The sequence below is a fragment of the Sebastes umbrosus genome, chromosome 17 (genome assembly GCF_015220745.1).
Source record: "Sebastes umbrosus isolate fSebUmb1 chromosome 17, fSebUmb1.pri, whole genome shotgun sequence".
Lineage (NCBI taxonomy): Eukaryota > Metazoa > Chordata > Actinopteri > Perciformes > Sebastidae > Sebastes > Sebastes umbrosus.
The window spans coordinates 24,098,169-24,123,528 of record NC_051285.1 but is presented as its reverse complement, the minus strand read 5'-3'; the positions used below and the strand labels follow the sequence as shown (position 1 = coordinate 24,123,528).

At 40.5% G+C, this 25,360-nt stretch overlaps 1 protein-coding gene across 4 annotated transcripts; it reads right to left on the bottom strand.

Moving 5' to 3' along the window:
• Positions 1–350: 350 nt before the first annotated feature.
• On the bottom strand, positions 351–21,944 carry map6a (microtubule-associated protein 6a). 4 transcript variants are annotated; one of them, XM_037749105.1, is made up of 5 exons: positions 20,614–21,944; positions 7,779–7,992; positions 7,372–7,586; positions 3,491–3,601; positions 351–892 (listed from the first exon to the last, which is right to left on the bottom strand). In XM_037749105.1, exons 1-5 carry the CDS (start codon positions 21,297–21,299, stop codon positions 745–747), a joined length of 1,374 nt encoding a protein of 457 aa, XP_037605033.1. In that variant the 5' UTR covers positions 21,300–21,944; the 3' UTR covers positions 351–744. The 4 variants fall into 4 exon arrangements, with proteins under 4 accessions (XP_037605033.1, XP_037605034.1, XP_037605035.1 ...); XM_037749106.1 differs by lacking the exon at positions 3,491–3,601 and having other exon boundaries at positions 20,614–21,941; XM_037749107.1 differs by lacking the exon at positions 3,491–3,601 and having other exon boundaries at positions 7,409–7,586; positions 20,614–21,941.
• Positions 21,945–25,360: the final 3,416 nt, after the last annotated feature.

Sequence of the window (25,360 nt, the reverse complement as noted above, 5' to 3'; positions counted from 1 at the left end):
CATTTCATTCAGGTTCAAGTTCTTGTGTGGTTGCTCGTGTTTAGACAACATTTAAAGAGCCCTTCCAGATGTGTTTTAAAAGAGTAATAACACTGTTGGACTCAAGATGGACAGTTTACTGTAAAAATCTAAATGAATGTAGCAGAACCAAGCAGCAACCTCCGGTACTAAAAATGAAGCCAACGCGGAAGTGCCAAAAAATCCTCTATAACGACTTTTTCACGAACTGCCGTGAGACTGTGTTGGCCTATGCTACACGCTGAACTCCTCAACACTTCACACCATACAGACATCCTATATTTGAAAATGACTGACAATACAACACAAACAAAAACTACAATACAGTATGGTAATCTGCAAGTTATGATTATTTATTTACACTAAAACCAATCAATGTACAGTACAGTTTATTTTGTAATTGTTGTATAAGCACTTTATGGTATGGTATGTGTAATGATATTGACATACTATTTTAAAACAAACTGCATGAAACCAGAAAATAATGTATAGCACCTTTGCAATAATGCCATGGGTCGAACAGCTGTGACCTTATGGAGCCAAAAGCTGTTTCAAACATGCGTGTCTCAAATGTGTGGGCTGCCTCTTGAATAGCGTTTTTTTATTTTTTATTTTGTGGGATTCACCTCCTTTCCTAATCCACCTTAGTTTCAAATACTAGATATTTACAGCACAGAGCATCAGTCTGTATATACGGTATATCTGCCTCCATCCTGACAGGCACAACTACTCAGTCTGGTTCACATCTAGGGCAAAGCGTACGACTCCGCTGCTCCTCCGAGGTTCGGGTCTCTCCAGCGGTGGTGGTGGTTCTCCTCCAGCAGCACCCTGGGAATGATGATGATCGGGTCGGAGAACCTCATCCTTAGCATCTCTAGGAGGCAGCACACGGTTAAGATACCAGAGAGGAAGGAGACAGAAAGAGACACACGATGAGATTTCTCTCAGGCGAACAACAACATGTCATTAGGCTGAGCACCCTGTGACCGCTCATTTCAGAGGAGAATATCAAGCTTCTGCTTTAAGGCTGAAGACTCAATAGGAGACGGATATACAACACATCACTATGGGGCCTGTTTGCTTATCACCAATAGTACATAAGGCAATCTTGAATCAAGTGACTCATGTAATATATCACTTAGAAAACTTGACTATAAAACCCATTGTGCTGTGGGAATACAGGTATTAAGTAGCTTGCCTATTTCTAATGCTGCATTGGACAGCTTTGCATTTACATCAATACAGGCCATCGGTTTAAATCTATACTTTGACCCATTCAATTATTCACAGTGACATTATGAACTACAGGATGCCAAAAGTGCAATGAGGGTCTCGGGGTGTTCTGTGACAGAATAGCTACAAGATGCAGTACACTACGGAAAACAATTCCAAATGGAAATAATAGCAGTACAAATCAAAGTGAAGATCATTAACATGCACTTACAATTTCCTTTGAACTGTGTGTTTCCAAAGCAGAGCCGCTTCCTTCATTCCTTTCATACTTACCCCTCATCTTATATCCAAGCTAACACTCAAAGTCTAGACCAAATTATTAAGCACAACATCAGATTGCAGGTCCAACAGAAAACAGTGGCAGCATGCGTTAAGAGACAGAATTGGTTTGTTATAATGTAAAACACAGTATGAAACTTCTACCGAGTGACGGCAAGCTAAGATGCAAAAGTGCTACAGTTTCAAACGTGATTACATGAGTGATTTGCTTCTCATATATGAATGGAATCTCCACTCTCCTGCTTGGGCGGATAAGTCAACAGTCATGCAGTTTGTTTTAAAGGTGCAGTGTGTAGGATTTGGTGGCATCTAGCGGTGAGGTTGCAGATTGCAAGCAACTGAAACTTCTCCTGTTTGCCAAGCGTGTAGGAGAACTACAGTGGCCGACGCGTAAACACGAAAACGTGAATGGCCCTATCTAGAGCCAGTTTGCTTTGTCCTTTCTCGGCTACTGTAGAAACATGGCGCTGCAACACAACGGACCCGTGTAGAGGGCCCGCTCCGTAGGTAGATATTAACGGCTCATTCTAAGGTAACGAAAACACAATTTGACTGTTATCAGCTCATTAAATGTGCGTTATCAGTCGTTATAAGCCTCATAGATAGATAGACACCTTGTACTTGGGCTGTCCCGAATATAATTTTTTGGGCTTCGAAGCTTAAGTGAGAAATATTCACAGCGCACAGCACGGCACAGCACGGCACAGCACGGCACAGCACGGCACAGCACGGCACAGCACGAATGCTGATTTGGATGTCGATTACCATGGCAACGGTCAAAGCTTCGAAGCTTCAAAGCATTCAGGTCATCCCTACCTTATACACAAGCTATATGTTATAAAACTGGATGAAACGTTACGTTTTGAAGACAAACAAAACAGCTTGTTTAGGTTTAGGCAACAAAACCACTTAGTTAAGTTTAGGGAAAAATATTGTGTTTTGGCTCAAAATAACTACGTTTTAAAAGTGAAACTTAAGGTTGAAACTACGTGTTGTTGGTTTCACTGGGTGAAAGTACTGTATTTGGTGTCTCATCCATCGCCCCTGACCTCCACCTCTAATGGAGTTTCATGCTTTCTATATTACAGCGCCTGACATGCACTTTTATTCCTGTCATAATTACTACGGTCACTAGAGGTCACTGTCGTCTTCTTTTATTCCTTCTTTCGGTGATCGCCCATATGAATCGACGATAAAACCTACTAGTGGGTGTAGCAGGGCCCTATTGACCCACATCTATGGGGGCTTATAACCACTGATAATGCCTATTTAATAGCCTGACAACAGTCTAATTGGCTGTTCCTGCTGTCTATACTACAGCGCCTGACATCCGCTTTTACTCCTGTCATAATTACTACGGTCACTAGAGGACGCTGTTGTCTTCTTTTATTCCCTCTTTTGGTGATTGTCCATGTGAATCGATGATAAAACCTACTAGTGGGTGTAGCAGGCTCCTATTGACCCACATCTATGGGGCTTATAGCACCTTATAATGCCTATTTAATGACCTGATAACAGTACACTAATAAAATACTTATTAATAATCATATTCCATTTCTGCCAATAGACCCCCCTAAATGCTACACACTGGTCCTTTAACCATGAAGAGTGGGTGCATTACAGCAGCTGACACAGGTCCATGGATGGGTGGAGATGTCTGGACTAAACCTGGGGCCTCCTTAAGAACAGGAACCTTAAGGAACCTTACATGTAGGATGTGACAGCAGGCAGTCAGACAGCCCCATTCACCCTCCCCCTACTCTAGTATCCATATGGAAGAGAAATCTACAGAAGGGCTGTGACCGGAGGAGTAGACCAGAGTTAATGCGGTGAAACAAAACTGTGCCACTGTAATAGAAAACAAAAGTAAATCACAACTCCATGAGCATGTATGAATGGGAATGAGCGGCATTTGTGGCTCGTGGTCTATTTTCCTTTCATAGCTCTCGCGATCGATTACCTTGGATCGGGCAGCGCACAGCCCCACAGGTGTTGCTTTAGAGTCTGCACCCAGCCAATATCTCGGATTGGCTGGCAAAGTTGTATGTAGTGGTACTGTTTTAGCACAACCCTTCAAATGAATCAGAATGTCACTCATTAGCACACGACAAATTGGACACAGCATAAGTATGAGAAAGAACAATATGATCTCAACAAATGTAATAGCACACATTTGTGGATTTTTTTTTTTGCATAAAAGAGCATCATTTGTACAGTAACTATAGAAGCCTAAGAAGCACATGACATTTTATTCTGGAATAAGTTCCTGGACATCCTTTGACGTGCATGTTGCCCTACAAGTCGGGTGAGTTCTTGGAATATATTAGAGACACGATGCAAAAATAATATATTCTTCAGTTCTCACACGAGGGCAACATGCAGGGCCGGGAGGGAGAGGATGTCCGAGCTCATGCCAGAATGTGGCGCAATCTTGGATAAGCATAGAAAGAATGTTGTGAGAGCAAAAATTCTCTTCCATGTGGATTTTTTTACAATGTCATCTGTCTCACAAAGACTGGGACGGGGGAAACGCTGACAGATACCTGCAACTGCTAATCTTTCACCAAAAAATAAGCAAGAAGACACTGCTTTTTCTGCTTTTTGCATTTATTTGTAATGTTTCATTAAATATGAGCAAGCAGATAGAAACACAAGCACGTCACAGTCAATTTTTTTTGTTTTGTTTTGCCCAAGACATAACTTTCTTCACCATACTTTCTATCCTTATTTGCCTAATAATCACAAAGATAGCACAGGGTGTGTGGTGTGCTAACACCTGATTACATTTACTGCCCCTACAACTCCCCCCCCCCTCCCTCGTGTTACATGACAAAGTGTCCCCCCAACCAAAGGCTGCAAAATACTAATGAGTCATCCCTGATGGGGCCCGTGCTCAGCTTGGATAGACATGGTGGTGGTGGCGATGGCTGATGTCTCAGACACCACAGAATAGAGAGATGATGCAGTCGTCCACTCGCAATGGAGGGAAGGATGCTGAGAAGCAGAGTTAATGAGAACAGTGAGGTGTGTGTGTAGGGATGGGTATCGTTAGGATTGTATTGATACTACTACTCTCATTTCGATACTCTTTATCGGTTCAGTTCTTTATTGATACTTTATCGTTTCTCTTCATTAATAATTGCTTTTTAATTTTATTATTTAAAAAAAGAATATCAATAGTATAGTATTATCAATACTCCGGTCTTTAATAATTTAGCACCGGTGCCCGTTTAATAGCCTACCAGGTTTTGGTACCCATCCCTATGTGTGTGGGGGGTGGAGCACAATGATGGGTTGACCCATGACAAGACTGTACAGTGCTCTTCTAATCCAAAAACAAAGAACAAAAAATGATTCTCTCTATATATGCTAAGACTTAGTGAAAGCAGCTGGTTGCTCTGGACCAAGTGCAACATTCAGCCCTGCTATAATATACTGTATATTTACACAAGAGAGATTATAATTAGTCTAACAGATAAACAGTTACAATACAACTTACTTAATGTTCCCTTTTCTTCAACCAGAATTAATAAATGGAGGCTTTACAGCAGTTTTGGTATGTTTCGCCATAGGTACGTCTTCCACACAAACACAGCACCACCATGTTGAACTTGCTAGACAAAGTAAAAGGAACTCCAACATTGTTTTTAAAATAAACTAAACCTCATCAAACCAACATACTTTTGGAATTTAGGCAAAACATGTAGAACAACATGGATTCAGAAACAGTCCAAAACAGAAGCACTTTTCATCACATCACTGTGCCCTTATTGGGGGAAATTAAAATAAAATATGGTATTATTAACAGCTACAAGTTACTACTTATAAAGAAAACTTTTTATCCTTGTAAACAAATATAACAAATGGCAGTGAGTTATTCAGAATTTAGGAGGAATCCAAAATACACATTTAGGTGTTTATTTTGTCTATTTGTGTCTGTAGATTCCTAAATTCACCCAAAGTTAGCATTAGAAAATGCCTCATTTGCATATATAAACATAACATTTCAGAAAACTTGTAATACAAAAAATAATTGTCTTAATGTCAGTAATCAACTGGGGAAGTTTTATGGTGAAGCTATTAGTTCAAATCTTTTTAGCCTCTTCACCTCTGGTGTCCTGTAAAATGGATGTAATTTTACAATCCATACTGTATCTTTAAAGTCTGTTCCAAAATCTCCACTTCAGCAGCACTTACATCCACCAAACTGCCCAGTTTCATTACTAGGAGGGGTTTGCTCATATATCATTCATCGCCTGATTTATTGAACATTTTCTTCCTAAAAACATGGCAAAAATAGATTTTCTTTATGGCTGTATATATTCTGATTTATGGACTGATTAAAAGAGATATCCAAAATTCAATCTTTAAAACACCGTTGACTCTAATATGTCAACAAAATCCAAGAATTTTGAACCTGGCTTCTGGAAATGTATGCAAATTAGAAAAAAAAAATTAAAGATAATTTGCATATTTAAACATACATTTTCAGAAATGCAAAAATGATTTTGATGTAAATAATCAACTGGGGTAGGGTTTAATGCATAAGTTGTGTGCTACAAATTGGTTACGGTCACCCTGCAGCAGAGTGCATTTCAAAAAAGCCAAAAGGAGGTGTGCGTTTGTGTGCATGCTGCTGCAATTGCATAACTGCTGTGAAGCTTTGCAGAGGGATCAGTCTTGTAAATAAAGACCACATTGGACGTGATTACACTGAGTTATGGCTATTGAGATTGACAGCTCTGCAGACAGGATACAACCAGAACCACTCAACACAACCAGCTCCACTGAACTCATCCCTCTCTGATCCTGAGAAATGTAATGTTAAATGTCATTATGACTGCACAACAGTATTATCTAATTCAGTGGGAATGCTCATCTGCTATGCAAATGGCTGGTGTTTAATGCATAATCAGTTTAGCGTGACCCAGATGCTTGGCTGGCAACAAATTGGGTGTTACAGAATAGCCTCGAGTGAACTAAAATACCACTGTATGAATGAGCTTCACATGAGAGGAGCGAATGCTGAATGAGGGAACATGGCGTTTTTTCTTTAGATGAATTGAAAACAATTTTGTGTTGCCTACAACAGTTCAAAACATTACAAAATCACATTGAACAAAGCGTTGTGATGCCCAACACCAACTTTGAGCCCTGTGAGCTCTACAATGAACAGAAAACGGTAGCAGAGATGACAGAGCAGGTACAAAACAAGCTGTGGATCAGACACTCATGACTAACCAAGCAGGACATTTATCAAAGATTTTCAGATTTGTTGTTAATTTAGTAAGTCCAGAAATCATATCCAAAGTGCCAATTTTTCTCCCCCCCCAAAAAAGGAAAAAATCCTTGATAAACTCAACAAAGCAATCTGCTCAGTTGATCAAAGCCAACCCTTCAGAATTGCTTGTCGGTGGGCCCATGCAACGTCCATTGCCTAGCCTGGCTGCCTGTAGCCATGGCAACCTGGAGATGGAGGCGAGCAGAGTGGGGGGTGGTGGGTGGCATCAAATGGCGGAGGAAGAGGATGCTCCCGCCCACCCGTTACTATAGCGATCTAATATAGCGTGAGGTGGGAGGAGCAATGACATGTCATGTCTGAACCCCAACATCTTATCTTATTATTGTACAAACGTAGCCAAGAGGTAGTGAGAGAGCACAGAGAAGAAGAATGAGTGGATACTGAGAGACTGAAGAAAGAAGAGAAGAAGACTAGAGGGGGAAACAGAGGGAAAGAATAGAAAGAAGGCAAGATGATGAGAACCTTAATTAATTTTGCAGCCTCGGTGTTCCCCCAAAATATAAGAAATAAAAGGAGAAGTAGTTCTAAATGATTTTTACTCTTTTGCCTCAGCCAGTTTGTTGTTCATCTCTTTACTTTTCTCCTTGTCCCCCACCGTCGGCCGGTTCTCGGGCTGGTTCTCCGAGGTCGTCTTCTTGGAGCCCCTCAGCGCGGCGCTCTGCTTATCTTTGGCTTTCTTCACTGGCTTGCTCTGGCCTGCCGCTGCGGCTCCAGGCCTTTTGGGTTTAGAGCGAAGGGCACTATACCTGTCAACCTAAGGATGTCGGACAGCGCAAATGAGATTCCTGAGCTGAAATGCTTCATTTATGGTTTGAAATTTCTAAAACTGTGTTGTGCAATGAGATGAGCATTGCAAGAATTTCACATTACAGTAACATGAAGATTTTTCTCTTAGCTCCCCTCCCTAAAATTCATTTCCTACAAAGTTAGAAAGGCGTGTTCTCACCTGTTTGATGGGGTCTATGTAAGGCTCGCTGTACAGACTGCGTATCCTCCTCCTCTCCAGGGCTTTGTTGTCAGTATTCCGCAGCGGGGCTTGACCCTTGAAGGTAGCACTGTAGCTGGTCTCCAGGCTGGTCTTCTCGTCTGGTGGCAGGTACTGGGACCTGGCCCGGATCATTTTAGCCGGCTTCACATCTCTGTAAGCCTTGTACTCAGTTCTGTGTGGAAAGAGGGAAGTCGGGTATGATAAGAAAATATACGTAGACACGTGTCGTAGAGCTATAAAACCCATCAACGATTATTAATGAAGAGTGACAAGTTGCATTCTCTGTAATTAACTTCTGTTAAAGGTACGGTGTGTAGGATTTGGTGGCATCTAGCAATGAGGTTGCAGATTGCAACCAACTGAGTACCCACTCCTCTTTTTCCAAGACTGTGGTAACGTGAGCCGCCGAGTACAAAACTGTGGTAACGCTGTTCGCCTCGCTCAGAGGTCATCCTTACCATAATAACACTACTTTAGGAGCAACGGAAGTCAGACGGCAGCTGGCAGTACCACAGTTTTGCACTCACAACCGTGACGGAGAACTACGGTGGCCATCAAGTAACATAAAAACGTGAAACACTCTCTCTAGAGCCAGTGTTTGGTTTGTCTGTTCTAAGCTACTATCTCCAGTCTACTCCTATCTCCGGTCTCCAGTTAAAGGAATAGTTTGACATTTTGAAAATAATGCTTTCTTGTCTGTACGATAAATATGAAGCTACAGCCAGGAGACGGGTAGCTTAGCATATAAACTGATAACGGGGAAACAGTTAACCTGGCTCTGTTCAAAGAAAAGAAAATCCAATGGAGTCTCCGCTGGTTGCATGGCAACCTCAAGGTTGACACAAGACTCCAAGAGGTCCCTGCACCCGGCCAAGAAATAGTCCAGTCGCCTACGTAACCACCCATAAAACAACAAGTTGTCATTTTAACACTTTGTGTTTTGTATGGAATGAGAAACAAGATATAACATGTTAATGAGTGAGCTTAAGGTGCCGTTCACATGCCGCGTTTTTTGCATGCTCAAATCCATTGTTGTCAATGTTGACACACGGGAGCAATGCCGTGGAGACCCCGCAAGGGTTCCCAAGCGTTCCCAAGCGCTTATTTTTCAGGTCGCGACTGCAGTGCCGGAAATCCATTTATCTTTGTTCTGACTGTGTTTAGTTTAGTCAGTGTGGTTTATCATCGTAACTTAATCATCGTCATCACAGAACGCAGGTTTTGGTTGCGTCTGTAGAGCAACCTCCAAAGCACCTTGGAAGAAAGGATGAAAACTGGCGTTTTAAACGCGGCATGTGAACGGCGCCAACACCAACACTTCTTCAACACCAATCAAAGTTTGTTTTTCAATAAAACATTTTCTAGAAGTATTTCCCAATCACTCTTATGCTTATTCATTATACATTTTCAATACTTTGTATATTTTATACTATATTTGTATGTGTTTTGTGGCTGGTATCTGAGGTATAATTATCCCTATGCAAATCAGTGATTATTTCGGGTCTCTACATTGTCTCTATATTCTGTTGGTGACGTCTGGTGAAAACCTTCCTTTGTTGGAACATCATTAAAGGAATTCTCTATAAAAATAGATCTTACTTTTATTGCAGACAGCATAACTCTAATTCTGTAATCCCTGGAGAAAATGTGTGAAGTGAAGTGGTGCATTACTACAGAGCATGTCAGAGGTAGTGCAGGTGGGAGGAGGTTTGCACCACAGTCTGGTGGTGTGATATTGTGTAGTCCTCACACAGCAGTTCTGAAGAAGGTCAGCAGTACGGCAGTCACACAGAGCAGGCTGGCCTGCAGCGTGTGCTCCATATCAGTGACTCTACCCACATTTATACACCCAGGGATAAGTGGACCACAGAGGACAACCACAGCAGCTTAATACCAGGTGCATATTAAAGACATTTACTCTAATACATCACACTGTATCACTCTCCCTCTCTCTCTCTCCAGTGCATGTATTCCCACAGCATCCATTCATTTGAAACAAACTAACATATACAGCAACAGAAACTGTTAATCCTCAGTATTTACATTGTATTAGCGCTTCCACTAACAATTATTTTAATTATTGATTAATATGCTGATTATTTTCTCAATAAATTGATTTATTATTTGTTCCATAAAATGTATAAAAACAGTAAAAATGTCTCACAATGGACAAACTTAAACGATGGATCAGTAATCACAATAGCTGCAGTTTATTTTTCTGTCTATTGATCAACTATTTGTTTGAATTATACCTTGTATTATTGTTGTTAAAGAAGAAAACCACTGTAATTCTACTTATAGAATTCATTTTTATTGAAACATGCCGTTTCTTTTAAAGTTACTGCTTGTCACGTTAATCTGTATAAAAAGGTGATGCTTTAGATAACAGAAATCTGCTAGACCCTAATATCAGAGGATGAAGCTTCTATTCTATATGGCTATCTGATCATGATGTAAGCTAAAATTTGTATAATCCTTGGATTTCTTTTTGTTTACTCCTGTTTTTTTACAGCCAGAAATGAAAAGCAAATACATTTGCTCTTATGATAGAGCTGCATTTCCACCATGTACAGCTGAAATAATGGACAATGTCACCGTGCAACCCCAAATGGCTGCATGCACATCTTACAAGCCCTCAAGGGTGCCCTCAATCAAAACTTAAATTGAAATTAAAATCAATTTAATGGTGTCTTGCTCCTTCTGCAATAGGACACCATGGTGCTGTAGATAAATTACAAAGGAAAACAGCCAGCTCTGTGTTTCAGGCCAGTCAGATGACACCTAGCAGGTCTCCCCTGTGACTCCAGTACAGTCACAAATACATAAACTCCCCCTAACGCAGCAGTACAATCCAGTGAGAGCACTGAGTCACACAGTTGTAGCCAAGGTTCAGTGAAAAGTCACCGTTCCCTGAGGCAGCACCAGAAGAGCAGACAAGGCCAGGCTGCTGTACGAGAGCCTCATTAGAACGATCTGCAAGCCCAAGGCATATGGAGAGACATCACATCAATATCTGGCATCTACGGAGAACAGCCTTGGAGACCACATGATTCTGTTTAATGCAATGCGTGTTTCAGGGAGAGGTGTATTGATCAAACATCTGTTAATGTATTACATTGAGAGGGGGGTAATGAGACTGGAGCTGATTTAGCATCACATGTGAACGCTGGGCTCTGACCTCAAATGATTTATGGTTTTTTTCAGTGCAGCCCCCAGGAAGAGCGCCTTTGAAGACTTTGAAGCAGATTTTAAATAGTGGCCAAATGGTAGAATTACAACTTAGACTAGACTTAACTTGAAGGGAGTCTGCAAATCCAAAATCTGATCTGAGATCTGCAAACACTTGTAAAAACTCTTGCGAGACTCGTTGCCCGACGACCTATCCTTACCTTAACCATTCGAGGTCAATGCTTAACCTTAACTATTCAAGGTCAATGCCTAACCTTTACTATTCAAGGTCAATGCCTAACCTTAACGATTAGAGGTCAATGTCTAACCTTAACCATTCAAGGTTAATGTCTAACCTTAACCATTCAAGGTCAATGTCTAACCTTAACCATTCAAGGTCAATGTCTAACCTTAACCATTAAAGGTCAATGCCTTCGAGGTTAATTTTTACCTTCTAGACCTTCTAGCCTGCAGCTGACGTTGATGTTTCCCTGATGACGGTGCAAAAGGAAAAGATATGCGTCACCAAAGTTCAATTCATACAATTCATAAAGAGACAGACTGTCCCCAGAGCCATGCCGCCAGCATGACTAAAAATATGAATTTCATGATATGTTATTGGAGTTACTCAAGTATTTCACCTAACCTTTGTGAAACTATGTCAGAATATCAATAAAGACGACTGATACAGATTATAACAGATTTTCAATTAAAAATCGACTTTAACTTCCGACATCTCATCTTCATAACTATATAATTAGTGTCCATTAATCTAAACTTAAATCATCTATCAGGCACTAACATTTAAGCTGTTCATGTATTAAATGAATCTGAGGCGCAAAATGTCATTTTACCATAATATGAAAAGCAAGCTAATTATGTTACAAAGGCTGGTGACAGTGACATGGCTGGTGAATACAGAGGAGAGGTGGAAATCACAGAGAGAGCCATTACATAACTGGACTAAAGTCCATTTTCAATGCTCGACTGGGCCAAGAAGCCACAATGCAAAGACAGGTTACACAACAATGTCCAAGGCCAAGGGTCTAAAGCACTAACATGACACCACAGTGTGTGTGTGTGTGAGAGAGAGAGAGAGAGAGAGAGAGAGAGAGAGAGAGAGAGAAAGAGACAGATTGTGAGTGCAGACAGGTTTCACAGTGTGAAACACCGGTCTGTACTGTAACATCGCTGTTATTCATGGACATATGACTGTGTAACAATAAAGCCTGTGTCTCTGAGGTCAGTGTGTACTTGGTACTTGTTTAAAAAGCTTCTTGGTTCAGTGGGCGTCATGTTACAGCTACTGTCACATACATAACAGGCGTATTACTGTGCAACACTGAAACTAGCAGTTCACCGAGACGCCGAGGTACTAAGCATACCAAATTTGTTTCAGGTCATAGAAGGTGTTATACCAAGAGCTTATCATAAAAAATCCATCTTTAAATTCTTATAACACCTCATGCTACTCTCCTCCAGTACAGAACACAATTTAAACCTGCTTTGTTATTTAAGACGATGTTCAGATCTGTGAGTCACTGCGGCTCAGGCAACGCTATCATACTGCCTCTGATATTTCTTGCTGTGTGACTAAAGCCGCTTTGGACGGCTGACCCTGCTGACCCGCTGTGGTGGAGGCGATGTGCAGAGAAAGGCCTCGTCACTACAACCGAACACTGGCAGCCGACAGGGGTGGAACCAGGCCAGGGTACAGCACTGCTTAGCTCCGTGCTACCCCGCTCTAACATGGCCCAATCTGGACCTCTCACCAGGGGATGGTTATGAGAGAAAAGAATAAAAACCAAGGCCTGCAAATTTCTGGACTGTGGGATCAAACAGTGTCGAGCTGCACAAGTTGATCTTGAAAAAGTACGATGACGTTATTAGCACACCACAGAAAACCAGCCAGGAGTCAGAATCAAATTGACTCCAGTAAAGGATCCTCATTGAAAAGATGCCACTGTAACATTTGCTAAATAGCACTAAACACAAAGCACATAAACTGGCTCATAAACCAAAGAATTCTGACCCGATGATGTCACTATGAAAAGCTAAGGGCTCACCAAAGTTCATCCTGAGGGGAACATGAATTTCTGTCCCATATTTCATGACAATCCATCTAACAGTTGTTGAGACACTTCACTAAAAAACAGAACTGTCAACCTGCTGGTGGTGCTAGAGGAAACCTCAGGGGATCACCACAGTCAGTATGATTCATCCTCTGGGAACCAGGAATATCTGTACAAGGTTCCTTGGCAATCCATCCCATAGTTGTTGAGATATTACACCTGAGCAGTGAATATACAGAACCACATCCATCCATATTAGGTTAGATGTCTGAAATAAGGTCTCTGGTTAACACAAGCTTAAAAGATTTTTTGTTCTATACAATATAAAATACGTCAATAAAAACCCTACTCGTGAATTTTGATGCCTTTACATGTCTTAAAAAAGACAGTTAATAACAGGTGGCTAAATGAGACTACTAAACGTTGTCCGCCCTTAACAGCCTCGTTGTGTATACTTGCGCTCATGCTACCACGGTGTAGTTCGTTTATAGCCTAGCCTTAGCTTTTTACTTCTGGCGATTGCATTCACGCTTCAAAAATCATGAAAGTGGTGTTCATTCGTGGAACTTATCTTGCTGAACAAAACATGCAAGTATCATAAAGAGCTTATTTCCTGCAATAATCCAAAACCCAGTGGAAATGTCTCATTGGGTTTTTGTTGAGGGAACCAGGGCGATGCTAACTTCCAGGTTGGCCTACAAACATACGTCATCCCTGCACCACTCTATATGGATGTACAGTATAAATCAGTGTAAAATGGAATTAGCCTTTGACTCTGTGTTAAAATGCACTTCGAAAATCTGCAAGCCATAAATACATCAGTGAACTGACACTGTTGAGACAAACTTCACTGATGGTGACCACAGTGACTCTGGCTCTAATCCTACACTAGTGCTGGCCTGATATGGAGGCCTGGCTCGCCTCTCTCTCAGTAGTCCAGGGAATCAATCTGCCCACGCACAGTACTGTGGCTTCACTTCCTAGCAGTGTTTCTTGGTGTGTCAGCGGGTGAGAGCCTGGCTTCTGGTCAATACTCCCTCCTTCCTCTGGGACCAGTTGGCCTCATCTCTAACTCACAGCCTCTCTGTAGCTTCTCAGCCAGCGGCTCAATGGAAACAGCTATAAGCTGAGAGCCGCAATAGTACATTACAGTATTACAGTATATGCATTAACGTAACATAATATTGATTCATATTTGATCAACGCTGCCTAGTTTGACCGTTTGGTCAGAGTTCGCGAGTGACTGACAGCCGGCTCTCATAGAAAGCAGATGGACAGCAGACCTCAGATCAGCTCTGACTGGTTGTTTTCCTCCGGTATGTGAAATCTTGCAGATGCCGTTAGGAGCACCGGAGGACACAGAGGGACATGATCTTTTTCAGGTTACCTGTTTCATGTACTACTGTCACGATATAGCGACCGTTTTATAAAAATAACTTTTTTTAATCATATTTGCTCCAATATCGCCTCCTCCAGCTTTAATCGTGATTAAATATTTTAATTGATTGACAGCCCTAATAAAAACAACAAAAATGTTAATTTGAGCATTTTGTGGCATGGTTTAAAATGATGATACAGACTTTTGCAGGTTTTAAATGGTCAGAGTTTCGTTGGAACAGCCGGTTTAACTGGGTTACAGTATCTTACATAATTCATTCATAACCAGAATCAAATCTGAAGACATTTCCTTGTGAATTAACTGTAATCAGATATGATAAATCAGATTATATTGGTTATATAAGACGGATAGCTTTAGCTGGCAGAGCTCTGAATTGATGCAACAAATGAATACTGGATATCAGCTGACATTTTAGTACTATATTTTCAATAAAGCTCACAAAACTAAACCAAGCTGGTTTTATTTGCAGGGAGCAGAAAAATCAAAGCTCAGTTTTATTGCAAATGAGTTAGCTTGGGACATGTGAGATAACAACAGAATGGGTGTTTCTGCATTCACTGCTTGTCAGTAGAAACACGAGGCTTTTCTGGCTCTCTAAGAGGATCATTTTTAAATCCACCAGAATCCACTGGCCTCTTTACAGTGCACTGTCTGGTACCATGAGAGCTACTGTATGAGCGTTGTGTAAACGTGACATGAAAGACAAAGTCATTTTGAGTTGATGGAGCATCCTTGTCTGTGAGAGGGAGGATTTAATGTGCCCAGGTGAGGAACAAGAGAAGAAAATCAAAAGGAGAAGCTCTTGAGATTGCGGAAAATGTTGAGCTGTAATACGTGACGCAAATTAAAATAAAAAAAATTCATGCCTCGGTCTCTCTCTCTCTCTCCCTTCCTGAACTCAATGAACCTGCTTTACTTGTCTTACTTTCGGCGATGAAACTCTCATCCGTCACTCTCTGTAATTTTCGTGATAGTTCTTTACGCAATCTGCTCTTTGTGTGTCTTTTATTAGAGGCATCGCATGATGGAACAAATAACGCTGACAAGATGAAGAATGGCTTTTGTCTTTTACAGCAGTGCTGGTAGCAAAAAGACAACACTAACAAAGACTCCAGCAGCTGCTGTCTGAGGCTCACGACTTATTCTCATGCAAAGAAATGACATTTTAAACATAATGCAGCGAGTTGGCGGTGAGATGAAGGCTTGTGACTGGGAGGCTGTTGGTTGAAAATGATTGAAATACATCAATTCAGTCAAGAAAAAAAGAATAGTTAACACAGTGGTTGGCAGACAAGAACTATAGGTGAGTTTAGCATTCCCAAGGTGCACTGCAATAAAAGAGCCTTTGTGCTCTCTGTGGATAAATAAAAGTCTTTAAAAAAACGACGGAAGACAGAGCTGAGGGGAACAGGAATTCATGTGCAAACAAGTACAATGAAATGGAGGGCTGGCTTTGAATAGACAGTGAATGTGGCTCCATAATGAAAGTTGCTTCCTGCTACAGAGTCTGCCCTGACTAAAAAGAACTACACATTACTGCAACCATCGCCCAACTGAGACAGGATGTTTGAGGCCAATACTGATATTTAAAGGAAGAGTGTGTAACATTTAGGGGGATCTATTCGCAGAAATTGAATATAATATGAATCACTTTTATTAATCAATTGTATAATCACCTGAAAATAAGAACTGTTGTGTTTTCGTGACCTTAGAATGAGCCGTTTATATCTACATACGGAGTGGGCCGCCAAGTTTCTACAGTAGTCCAGAACGAACAAACCAAACACTGGCTCTAGATAAAGCCAATCACGCTTTTACGTTTTCACGTCAGCCACCTTAGTTCTCCTACACACTCGGCAAATGGAAGAAGTTTCAGTTGGTGGCAATCTGCAACCTAACCGCTAGATCGCGCCAAATCCTACACACCACACCTTTAAGCTTAAGAAATCTGATAATGATATAGAGTGGTGCACAGACGACGTATTTCACTCGACAAAAAGCCAATGGCGGCTGGCGATACCACAGTTTCACAAACGTGTCGGAGAACTACGGTGGCCTTCAGGTAAAGTAAAAATGTGTAAAGGCTTTCACTAGAGCCCGTGTTTGGTTTGTCTGTTTTGGGCTACTGTAGAAACATGGTGGAGCAACATGACGGACTCCGTGAAGAGGACCCGCTCCCTATGTAGATATAAACGGCTCATTCTATGCAAACAAAAACACAGCAATTCTTAGTTTCAGGTGATTATACACTAACATACTTATTAAGACTATATTCCATTTCTGCCAATAGATCCCCCTAATTGTTACACACAACTACAACAATTGTTTCTTTAAAAGTAGCCTACCAGTACAATTACAGGGTAAACACTGACATCGGCCAATATATACCCACCCGGCTGATTTATCAATCTAGCTCTAACTAGTCTAAAACTACACAAATACCCAAGACTGGCCCCAGCATCGGTCATGTTAAACAGCCCAGATAAATAGTGCAGCCAAAGGTAACGTAATATTTCGGATATTAAAGGTAAACTTCTTCCAAGACGGAAACGTCTCTGCTGAAAAGCTGTCTTTCTATGTACATACAGGTACATACATGATATTTGATCTCTGCATTTAACCCATCCTATAAGCATGTAGGAGTAGTGGGCTGCTGTAAAGTGCCCAGGGAACACATGTATAGTGCATATGTTATGTGTTAGTTTGTGTGTGTGTGCTGTCTAACTGTATTCACACTATCCATGATATTAACCCACAGTTGACCTGCTTTGAGTCTCCACTGGCAGAGTAAGACAGCGAGCTGACTGGGCTTCTGCTTGTCACGGTGCAGCCATTTAATGCCATGTGGGGGTAAAGTGCTCCGGGCGGTACCCTGCTGACTGCTCAACAATACAGGCACGGCAGCAAGAGGCACCATCAGCTGTAAGACTCACTCACTGAGCTCACATGGCGCCGTTCACCTCTACCAGCCGACTCACACTTTGGCAAGTGTTTCTGTATCAAACCCAAATCTGCAATCTGTGACTACACTGAGTCAACACAAAATAATGTGCATCCTATTTTGTTTTTAAGAAAACTGTGAATCAAATGAAAAGTTTTACAGATTATAGTATTCAAAATAAATGCTGAGATATGACTCTACTGAGGAAAACAAAGAATAAAACACTGAATGCTCTGAAAACCCTAAAAATCCACTAAAAAACAGATTACAGCAGCAGTACCAAAAATCAAGGCTCAAGTGTGAAATGGATCTCATATATATCACATCATCTCACACTCTCAGAACCAACAGTCTTCCCAGAGCATAAATGCAACTGATAGCATCAACACACAGCTTCAAGAGACATGCGTACAGTGACTTTGACTTGCGTGACTTGGTGCTCATCCATCCACCAGTCCCCATCATCATCCTCTGGAACATTGCATAATGGGACAGAGATTACCCTCCTGGACCTAAACATCATCAGTCAACGCCACTTTGATCTTTCCGTTTATTTAATTACCTTCTGTGGGGAAAATAACAGCTGATCGATCTGTAATGTTTTCACATGCTGCGTGTACCTCTGAGTTTTCAGAAAGCAAGCTTTCAATTAGTTTGTGAGCAACTGTTTTCCTAACATTAAGTGATGAATTAGTCATCCCCAATTAAGTCCTGTATTGTGGAAAAAGTCACATTTCTCAGGCAAGAAAGGTAACAATTTAACACAGCTTTTATTTTATAATTTTTTTTGAAGATTTTCTCCCAGACAGGGCCCCCCATTTATTAAAGGTTTGTTCTCCAAGTAATAAGGGACTGTATGAAAATTATTCGGGGCAAAAGGGGTTCAGAAAAGGGGAAGGGTTAGGTATTTTTAACAAGTAAAAAAATGTAAATGTGCCAAATAATTTGACAGTGACATCGTTTGGTTCATAAGTAAAGAATAGCTGCAGTATTGGATATATAGGATAAACGTATCCTCATATAACGGTTTATATGATATCTTATGAGAAGTTTTTGTGCATTTTCCTACGACTGTCCAGCAACACCAGCGATCAGTGCGCCTGTGCAAGCGGCAGCAGTGTAGAATCTGTTTAGGCAACAAAACTACTTGGTTAGGTTTAGGAAAAGATGTGGCGTTAGTTAAGTACGTAAGTTACGTAACAAAAGTAAGTTAAAATAAGTCAACACTGACTTTTGGTTTCACACAGGACACAAACAGAGTAGGGATGCACCCAATACCGATAGCAATATACCTGGGCTTTGGGTATCGGCCGATACCGAGTACCCATCCGATACCAGTGTTTGTATGCCTCACCGTGTGGAAGGCAACATCAGGCTTGACTTAAACATTACTTTCTTAACTTTGTAAAACAAAATGTGACAAATAAATACATAGGAATTCAAATTAAGGTATATAATGTATATAGTGTATAAACATAGAATTGAATTGAATAGATTGAGTCAGCATCAGCCCGATATCCAATCCGGTATTGGTGCATCCCTAAAACAGAGATCTCCTAGGTAAAAGTCCTGTGTCACTTGTCCATTCACTCTGACCTCATCCATATACGCGGATATTGATGCTCTTTATAGTACGTCACCTGACTTCCTTAGAGGCAGCCCTGCACGTCCTGGCTCACGATTACGTTGGTTATAAATTATAGTGCATTACTTTTCATAGGTATGAGTAAGAACAAGGAATGAGAACGGCCTAGTTTGTCATAATTTTGACAATGCCAATTCCGCTTTTATTGTGCAATGTGGTGGCTATGTGAAAAGTACTATTCCATTAACAAATTAAGGTTTTAATTGGAGTAAACCCACCTTAAATTCATTTTCTTTATTAATGACATTGAATTTCATAGTGTAATTTGACTTGGTTATCAAGTTCAAGTTTCAAGTTTCAAGTTTAGTTTATTTGTTATATGCATTTAAAAGTACAGTGTACAGTGAAATGCAATGAAATGCATTTTACCCTGGCTCTCTCTCAGTCCTTAAAATCTATAAATAGTACAGTTGATAAATACTACAGTAAATAAGACAATACCTGAGAATAAAATTATAAAACACCTAAAACATCCAGAAAACAATCCTCAGCTCTGCATTCGTTTAGTGCTACTGCTCAGTAGTCTGACCGCCTGATGGTAAAAACTGTCTCTGAGGCGAGAGGTCCGAGCTCTAATGCTCTGCTCTGTAGGCGCTTCCCTGAAGGGAGATAAGAGAAAAGAGTATATGCTGGATGACTTGTGTCCTGCATGATACAAAGTGCTTTCTTCTTGCAGCCAGTGGTGTAAATGTCCTGTAACTGTGGTAATGGTGATCCAATGATTTTAGATGCTGTGTAATGTGACTTGGTGCTGGGTGTGTAGGGTGTTGCAGTTTTTCTCTTAGTCAAAGGGAGGGTCCAAAGAAAATAGGTTAAAGAGCTCAGGCTTTAGTTTTTTTGAAAAGAGAAAAAAAAAGTCAACACCCCTCCCCACCTCAATCATTTTTGTACACTCCCTAAACATTTTCATCTGACAACAGATGTTGATAGGCATTTATAGTAGGCCTCACGATGACGTGGGTTATAAATTATAATGCATTGCTTTTCATAGGTATGACTAAGAACAATGAATGAGAACGGCCTAGTTTGTCATAATTTTGACAATGCCAATTCCGCTTTTATTGTGCGATGTGGTGGCTGTGTGAAAAGTACTATTCCATTAACAAATTAAGGTTTTAATTGGAGTAAACCCACCTTAAATTAATTTTCTTTATTAATAACATTGAATTTCATAGTGTAATTTTACTTTAAAAATATTTTGGGCTGGGTGTTGCAGTTTTTCTCTTAGTTAAAGGGAGGGTCCAAAGAAAATAGGCTAAAGAGCTAAGGCTTTATTTATTTTTTTAAAAAGTGAAAAAAAAAGTCAACACCCCTCTCCACCTCAATAATTTTTGTACACTCCCTAAACATTTTCACATGACAACAGATGTAGATAGGCCTTTATAGTAGGCCTATGTAAAACCTCTGATTCTAATGGACTTTGTGATAATATAGTGAACGAAGCATGATTTATAGGCTATAATACCAGTTTTGACCCCTATGACCCCTGGACGCCTGAAGCCTCTGGTCTCCCAGTAGGTAGTAGGTAGGTATAGTCACCATATGACTATGGTAGTGTGTGAACTCACTTGTACGAGCTGTCTGCTGTGATCTCCTCCTTGATCTGCCTGTTCACAGCATCCACAGCCCTCCCTTTGCCCTCTCCTCCTCCCTCCACCTTCTGGACTACTTTCTTCTGCCCCTCCTGTTTACTGGACTTCTTTTTCCTCTCCTGTCCGTGCAGGAGGTCTTTCTCCTGCACCTTGTCGGCTATAGCGCTCTTCTCCACACCGCAGTCCGCCTCAGCCTGCTGTTTGGTGTGCCTGCTGGACCTGTCGCCGTCTCCATGCTGTTTGGGTATCCAGGGATGGTCGTACCTCTTCGGGATGGGCCAGGGTTTGAAGTCCTTCTGGTACTGGGTCTCGCTGTTGAACGGTGTCTCCGGTCCGTGGTACTCGTTCTTGGGTTTACAGCTCGGTTCGGGTCGCACCTTCCAGTGCTTAAAGTCCTCGCGCATCACCGAGCTGGACACGCGCTCCTCGGAGACGCACCTGCGCGGCGGCCGTGCAGGTGCACCAGCAGCCGCGCGAGATGGCTGCGTTTCTATGGCGACCCGGGCCTGCGGAGGATGGAGAGTCGGCTGCAGCTGGACGTGCTGCATCTCAGACACGTCCGTGTACTTGGTGAAGACCAAAGGCACCGCAATGTCAGCCTTGTCCAGCTGGTTCCAGAAGCGGGCCATGCAGCACGCCCTGCTGATACAGGGCCACGCCATGCTGAGCCGTGCGGAGCTCCACTACAATGTCCAAAAACGAAGACAAATATGTCTCTCTACTGTACACTCCTGAGAGAAACAAGATGTCCGTGTGTCAGGCTGCAGGCTGCAGGATGCAGGATGGGCTCCAATACTGTTCACGTTAGATTTTACTTAGTAAATCCATTTTGCTGCTAAAATAGACGATTTTTTTATTATAAAAACAACCGTACTGGGCGTTTTGCTGTACTTCCTTCCTTGTGTCCTGTTAGGCTCCGTCTCGCTACATCACTCCCCAGCAGGACACTGCAACGAAAAACAGCCCCGCCCGCCTGCTCAGCATCCAGCAGACACAGAGCTGGAGGAAAATAACAGTCAAGTCAGAGAGAATAAGAAAGAACTTCCGGTTTAAGCTGCAGCGTAAAAGCCCAAATATTGAAATAGTGTAATGTTGATGATTTTTATTATTAATGCATCGGCTTCTTAAAGGTGAAAGACTTTAACATTCTCCATCCCGAAATCAATCTGACTTTAGCTCACAGGTAAGTGGCCTATATTACACCGCTCCAAAACAGTACCAGGATTGGGTTGGCAGCATGGTCTCAGTCAAAAGGGATCTGAACAGAACACACCCAGCCTTTAATTAGCCTCCCCTTCTCTAGACTCCTCCCCTGGTGATTAAGGTGACTCTGCTCCTTCTACATGGTCTCACAGGATTGACTGCAGGCTTGACATTTTTACCAGTATCCATACACTTAGGTCTGCTGCTTTTATTTTGAAATATGAACATTCATTTCCGATAACAAGCTGATGGAACATGGAGAGCTTGACATGAATGATTTGTGTGTTTTTACGTACACTGCGTAGTGGTACAGGAGGAGCGACGTCTGGTCCAGCCATCACTCTGCTTGTTTTCTGTCAACATTTTGATATTTGTTAATAAAACAGGATGAGAAAACCAGTGGTCAGAAAATGAGAAGTGAAAAAATCTTTTCAGAGGAAATATAAAATGATTATTTAGAATAAAAAAAAAAATTATGATACCAGATGAATTGGTAAAAAGTAAGGTGAAAATATTAAATAGGATAACATTGCCATTCATTATTATGGAAGGAAGTTTATTTATTTTGCACAAATTAAGACTACACAAACAAACAAAAGATAAAAAATAACACTGGGATTATATGAAGCCTTCACCTAAATAGTGTTAATTAGAATATACAGAAATAATACGACTACATATACACATATACATACAGTATATATATATATATATATACATACAGTATATATATAGAAATAATATGACTACATACACATATATACATACAGTATATATATATATATATATATATATATACATACAGTATATATATAGAAATAATATGACTACATATACACATATACATACAGTATATATATATATACATACAGTATATATATAGAAATAATATGACTACATACACATATATACATACAGTATATACAGTACATACTGTATATATAGTGTGTATATATATATATATACATACAGTGTGAATATATATATGTAATAACAACAATAACAATAAATATATAAAAAAAGACAAGAAATGTGTATGATGTTCATAAGCCAATGTGTGTGTGTGTGCATGTGTATGTTTGTGTTTGTGTTTGTGAGAGGGGTATTGGTTAAACATCTACATCGATCCTGAGTAATAATAATCAATCATAACACTATTAATGAAAACAAAATACAGAAACATGGACAACATGTACAATAAAACAGCAGTTAAATGACCCTTTAAGCATCTTTTGAGACACTTAATAGATGAACAGTTTTTTTAATGGATGTGAAAAGCTACTCCATAATTTGGTAAGTACTACTACTTACTAAGTTATGAAGTAAAATAGTAATCTTATTTAAATTATGTAAAATATAGCTTATCAAAGCCAAATATAAGTCTACTGTTAGCTACTGATTCATGCAAAACTGCCTTTGTGACAAAGACATTGCTGACAGACTCTGCCAGCAAATAGTAGAACACATGAATAATGCCAACTCATTACACACCCTGAGGGCCTGTTTCACATCGGACTACAATTTCTAAGACATCTGACAGACAAGCACATGATCTGCTTAGAGGTTTTTATAATGAAGCCTGACAGCTAATTTTTTTAGAAGCAATAATCACTCTGCTGTTTTCCTTTTATTTAAAGGACCAGTGTGTAGGATTTAGTGTCATCTAGTGGTGAGGTTAGAGAAGGGCTCATAATGAAAACACCAGTTTCAGGTGATTATACGCAGTCTTAGTCCTTTTGGTGCCTCAGGCAAAATTCTGATTTGGAGACCCGCAACCCCCCAGAGCCTTAACCCCATAGACCTGTAAACCGCAACACACATCAGACGTCACAATGATTTAAAGACAAAAAATATTTTTTTGTTTTAATAAATAACTGTGTTTATTAAACAATTGGTCCCTGATATTGTTGGCTTAAAAGGGTTTGTAAGTTTCACAACAATGAGAGTTCCAGGGGTGAAAAGTATATTTCTTATTTGTTAAATTTTCACCTCAATGCAGAAAATGAGGAAGGGCACCCACTGGCATTTGTATTTTTTTTTTTTTTTTAGAGGGCAAACAGTGCCCCCCAGAAGGTGGCGCCCTAGATGACCGCCCATGTGGCCTATGCAGCCTATGCCTTAAGCTGGCCCTGATTATACACTAATGAAAACATAGTTATGAATACTATATTCTATTTCTGCTAATAGATCCCCCTAAATCATAAACACTAGTCCTTTAACTTTTACTTTTCTGTACATTCATGGATTCAGGTAAACCATTAACTGACTGTCTGAGTATTCAAGGACACAATGTTCGTTTATTGTCATCCTGCAACACAGAGTTGCGCAACAAAATGTTGCCTGTTCCCTTTATGCTACACAAGAAAAAACAAAACAATTTTTTTTTATGATGGAGTATGGAGGATGAGTTGTGGTTGAGTGTCGCAGCCTGAGGAAAGGAGCTGCTCTGTAGTCTGGTTGTGCAGCATGACATGGTTGGTTTCCAGAGGATGCCTTAGGTTATCTCATATAATACCAATATCTCCACTGGCTTTAAAACTGAGCATGCTACAGCCTCTGAAGGACAGTATTGTCGGCCGAGGACGCCGGCGTCCTTGGGGAGTTTGGGATCTACGCAGGCACCTCACCTCACCAATATCACTGATGCTCGCTAGAAGGGTAGCAATGGTGTTCTGAATCACCAGCTGCAGAGATCAAGTGTTAATGAGGTACTTAAAGTAGATAATCCCAGAATCAATCAATCATTTATAAAGATGCAATCAAAGGGCCAAACTGAATGCAATGGCAGTCATACCAATTGGCCCTGGCAAATGTCAATCTAACAGAAGCTAATGAGGGAAACAGAGAGAAAGATAAACATCAAGAGGTTTTATATTCGTCTGAGCGTCTGTCTCAGTGTTGGCCGTTGATTGGTGATAAAGGCGTGGGTGGATCCTCCACTATCTCCTGTCAGCTCCCCCCTTTCATCAACACCTCGGATAACCTTTTAGCACCAGTGTGTTATACACACGCCTTAAGGGCTTGGTTATATTGCTTTATAAAACTACAAGTGCACTTTCCTTAAAACAATATTCACATAATTCATTATGACATTATGTGATAATAAATGTAGGCAGCACTTTCTATTATGCCCATGTCTATAATGCAATATAAACATACTTATAATGCATTATAATCTGCTCATAGCACTATAGGTTAATAGTGTATTCTCATAGTTGTAATACATTATAATCTTTTTTTTATAATGCATTATAATAACTGTTATAATGCGTTATAATGTGATTATAAGTTACTCTATGTGGTCATTGTTTGCTTTAAGTAAAGCAAAGTGAATAAATATCATTAAATCTATGCAGGAACAACTACACACAAAATGTTATCAAATATTTGTTATAATCTTCTTATAGCACTATATAATTTTAAGCACTCATAAACACCCATACTGCTTTATAACAATAACCACAACACATTATAAATCATTTAATAATGACCTATAATGTCAAGTATCATAATACTTAAT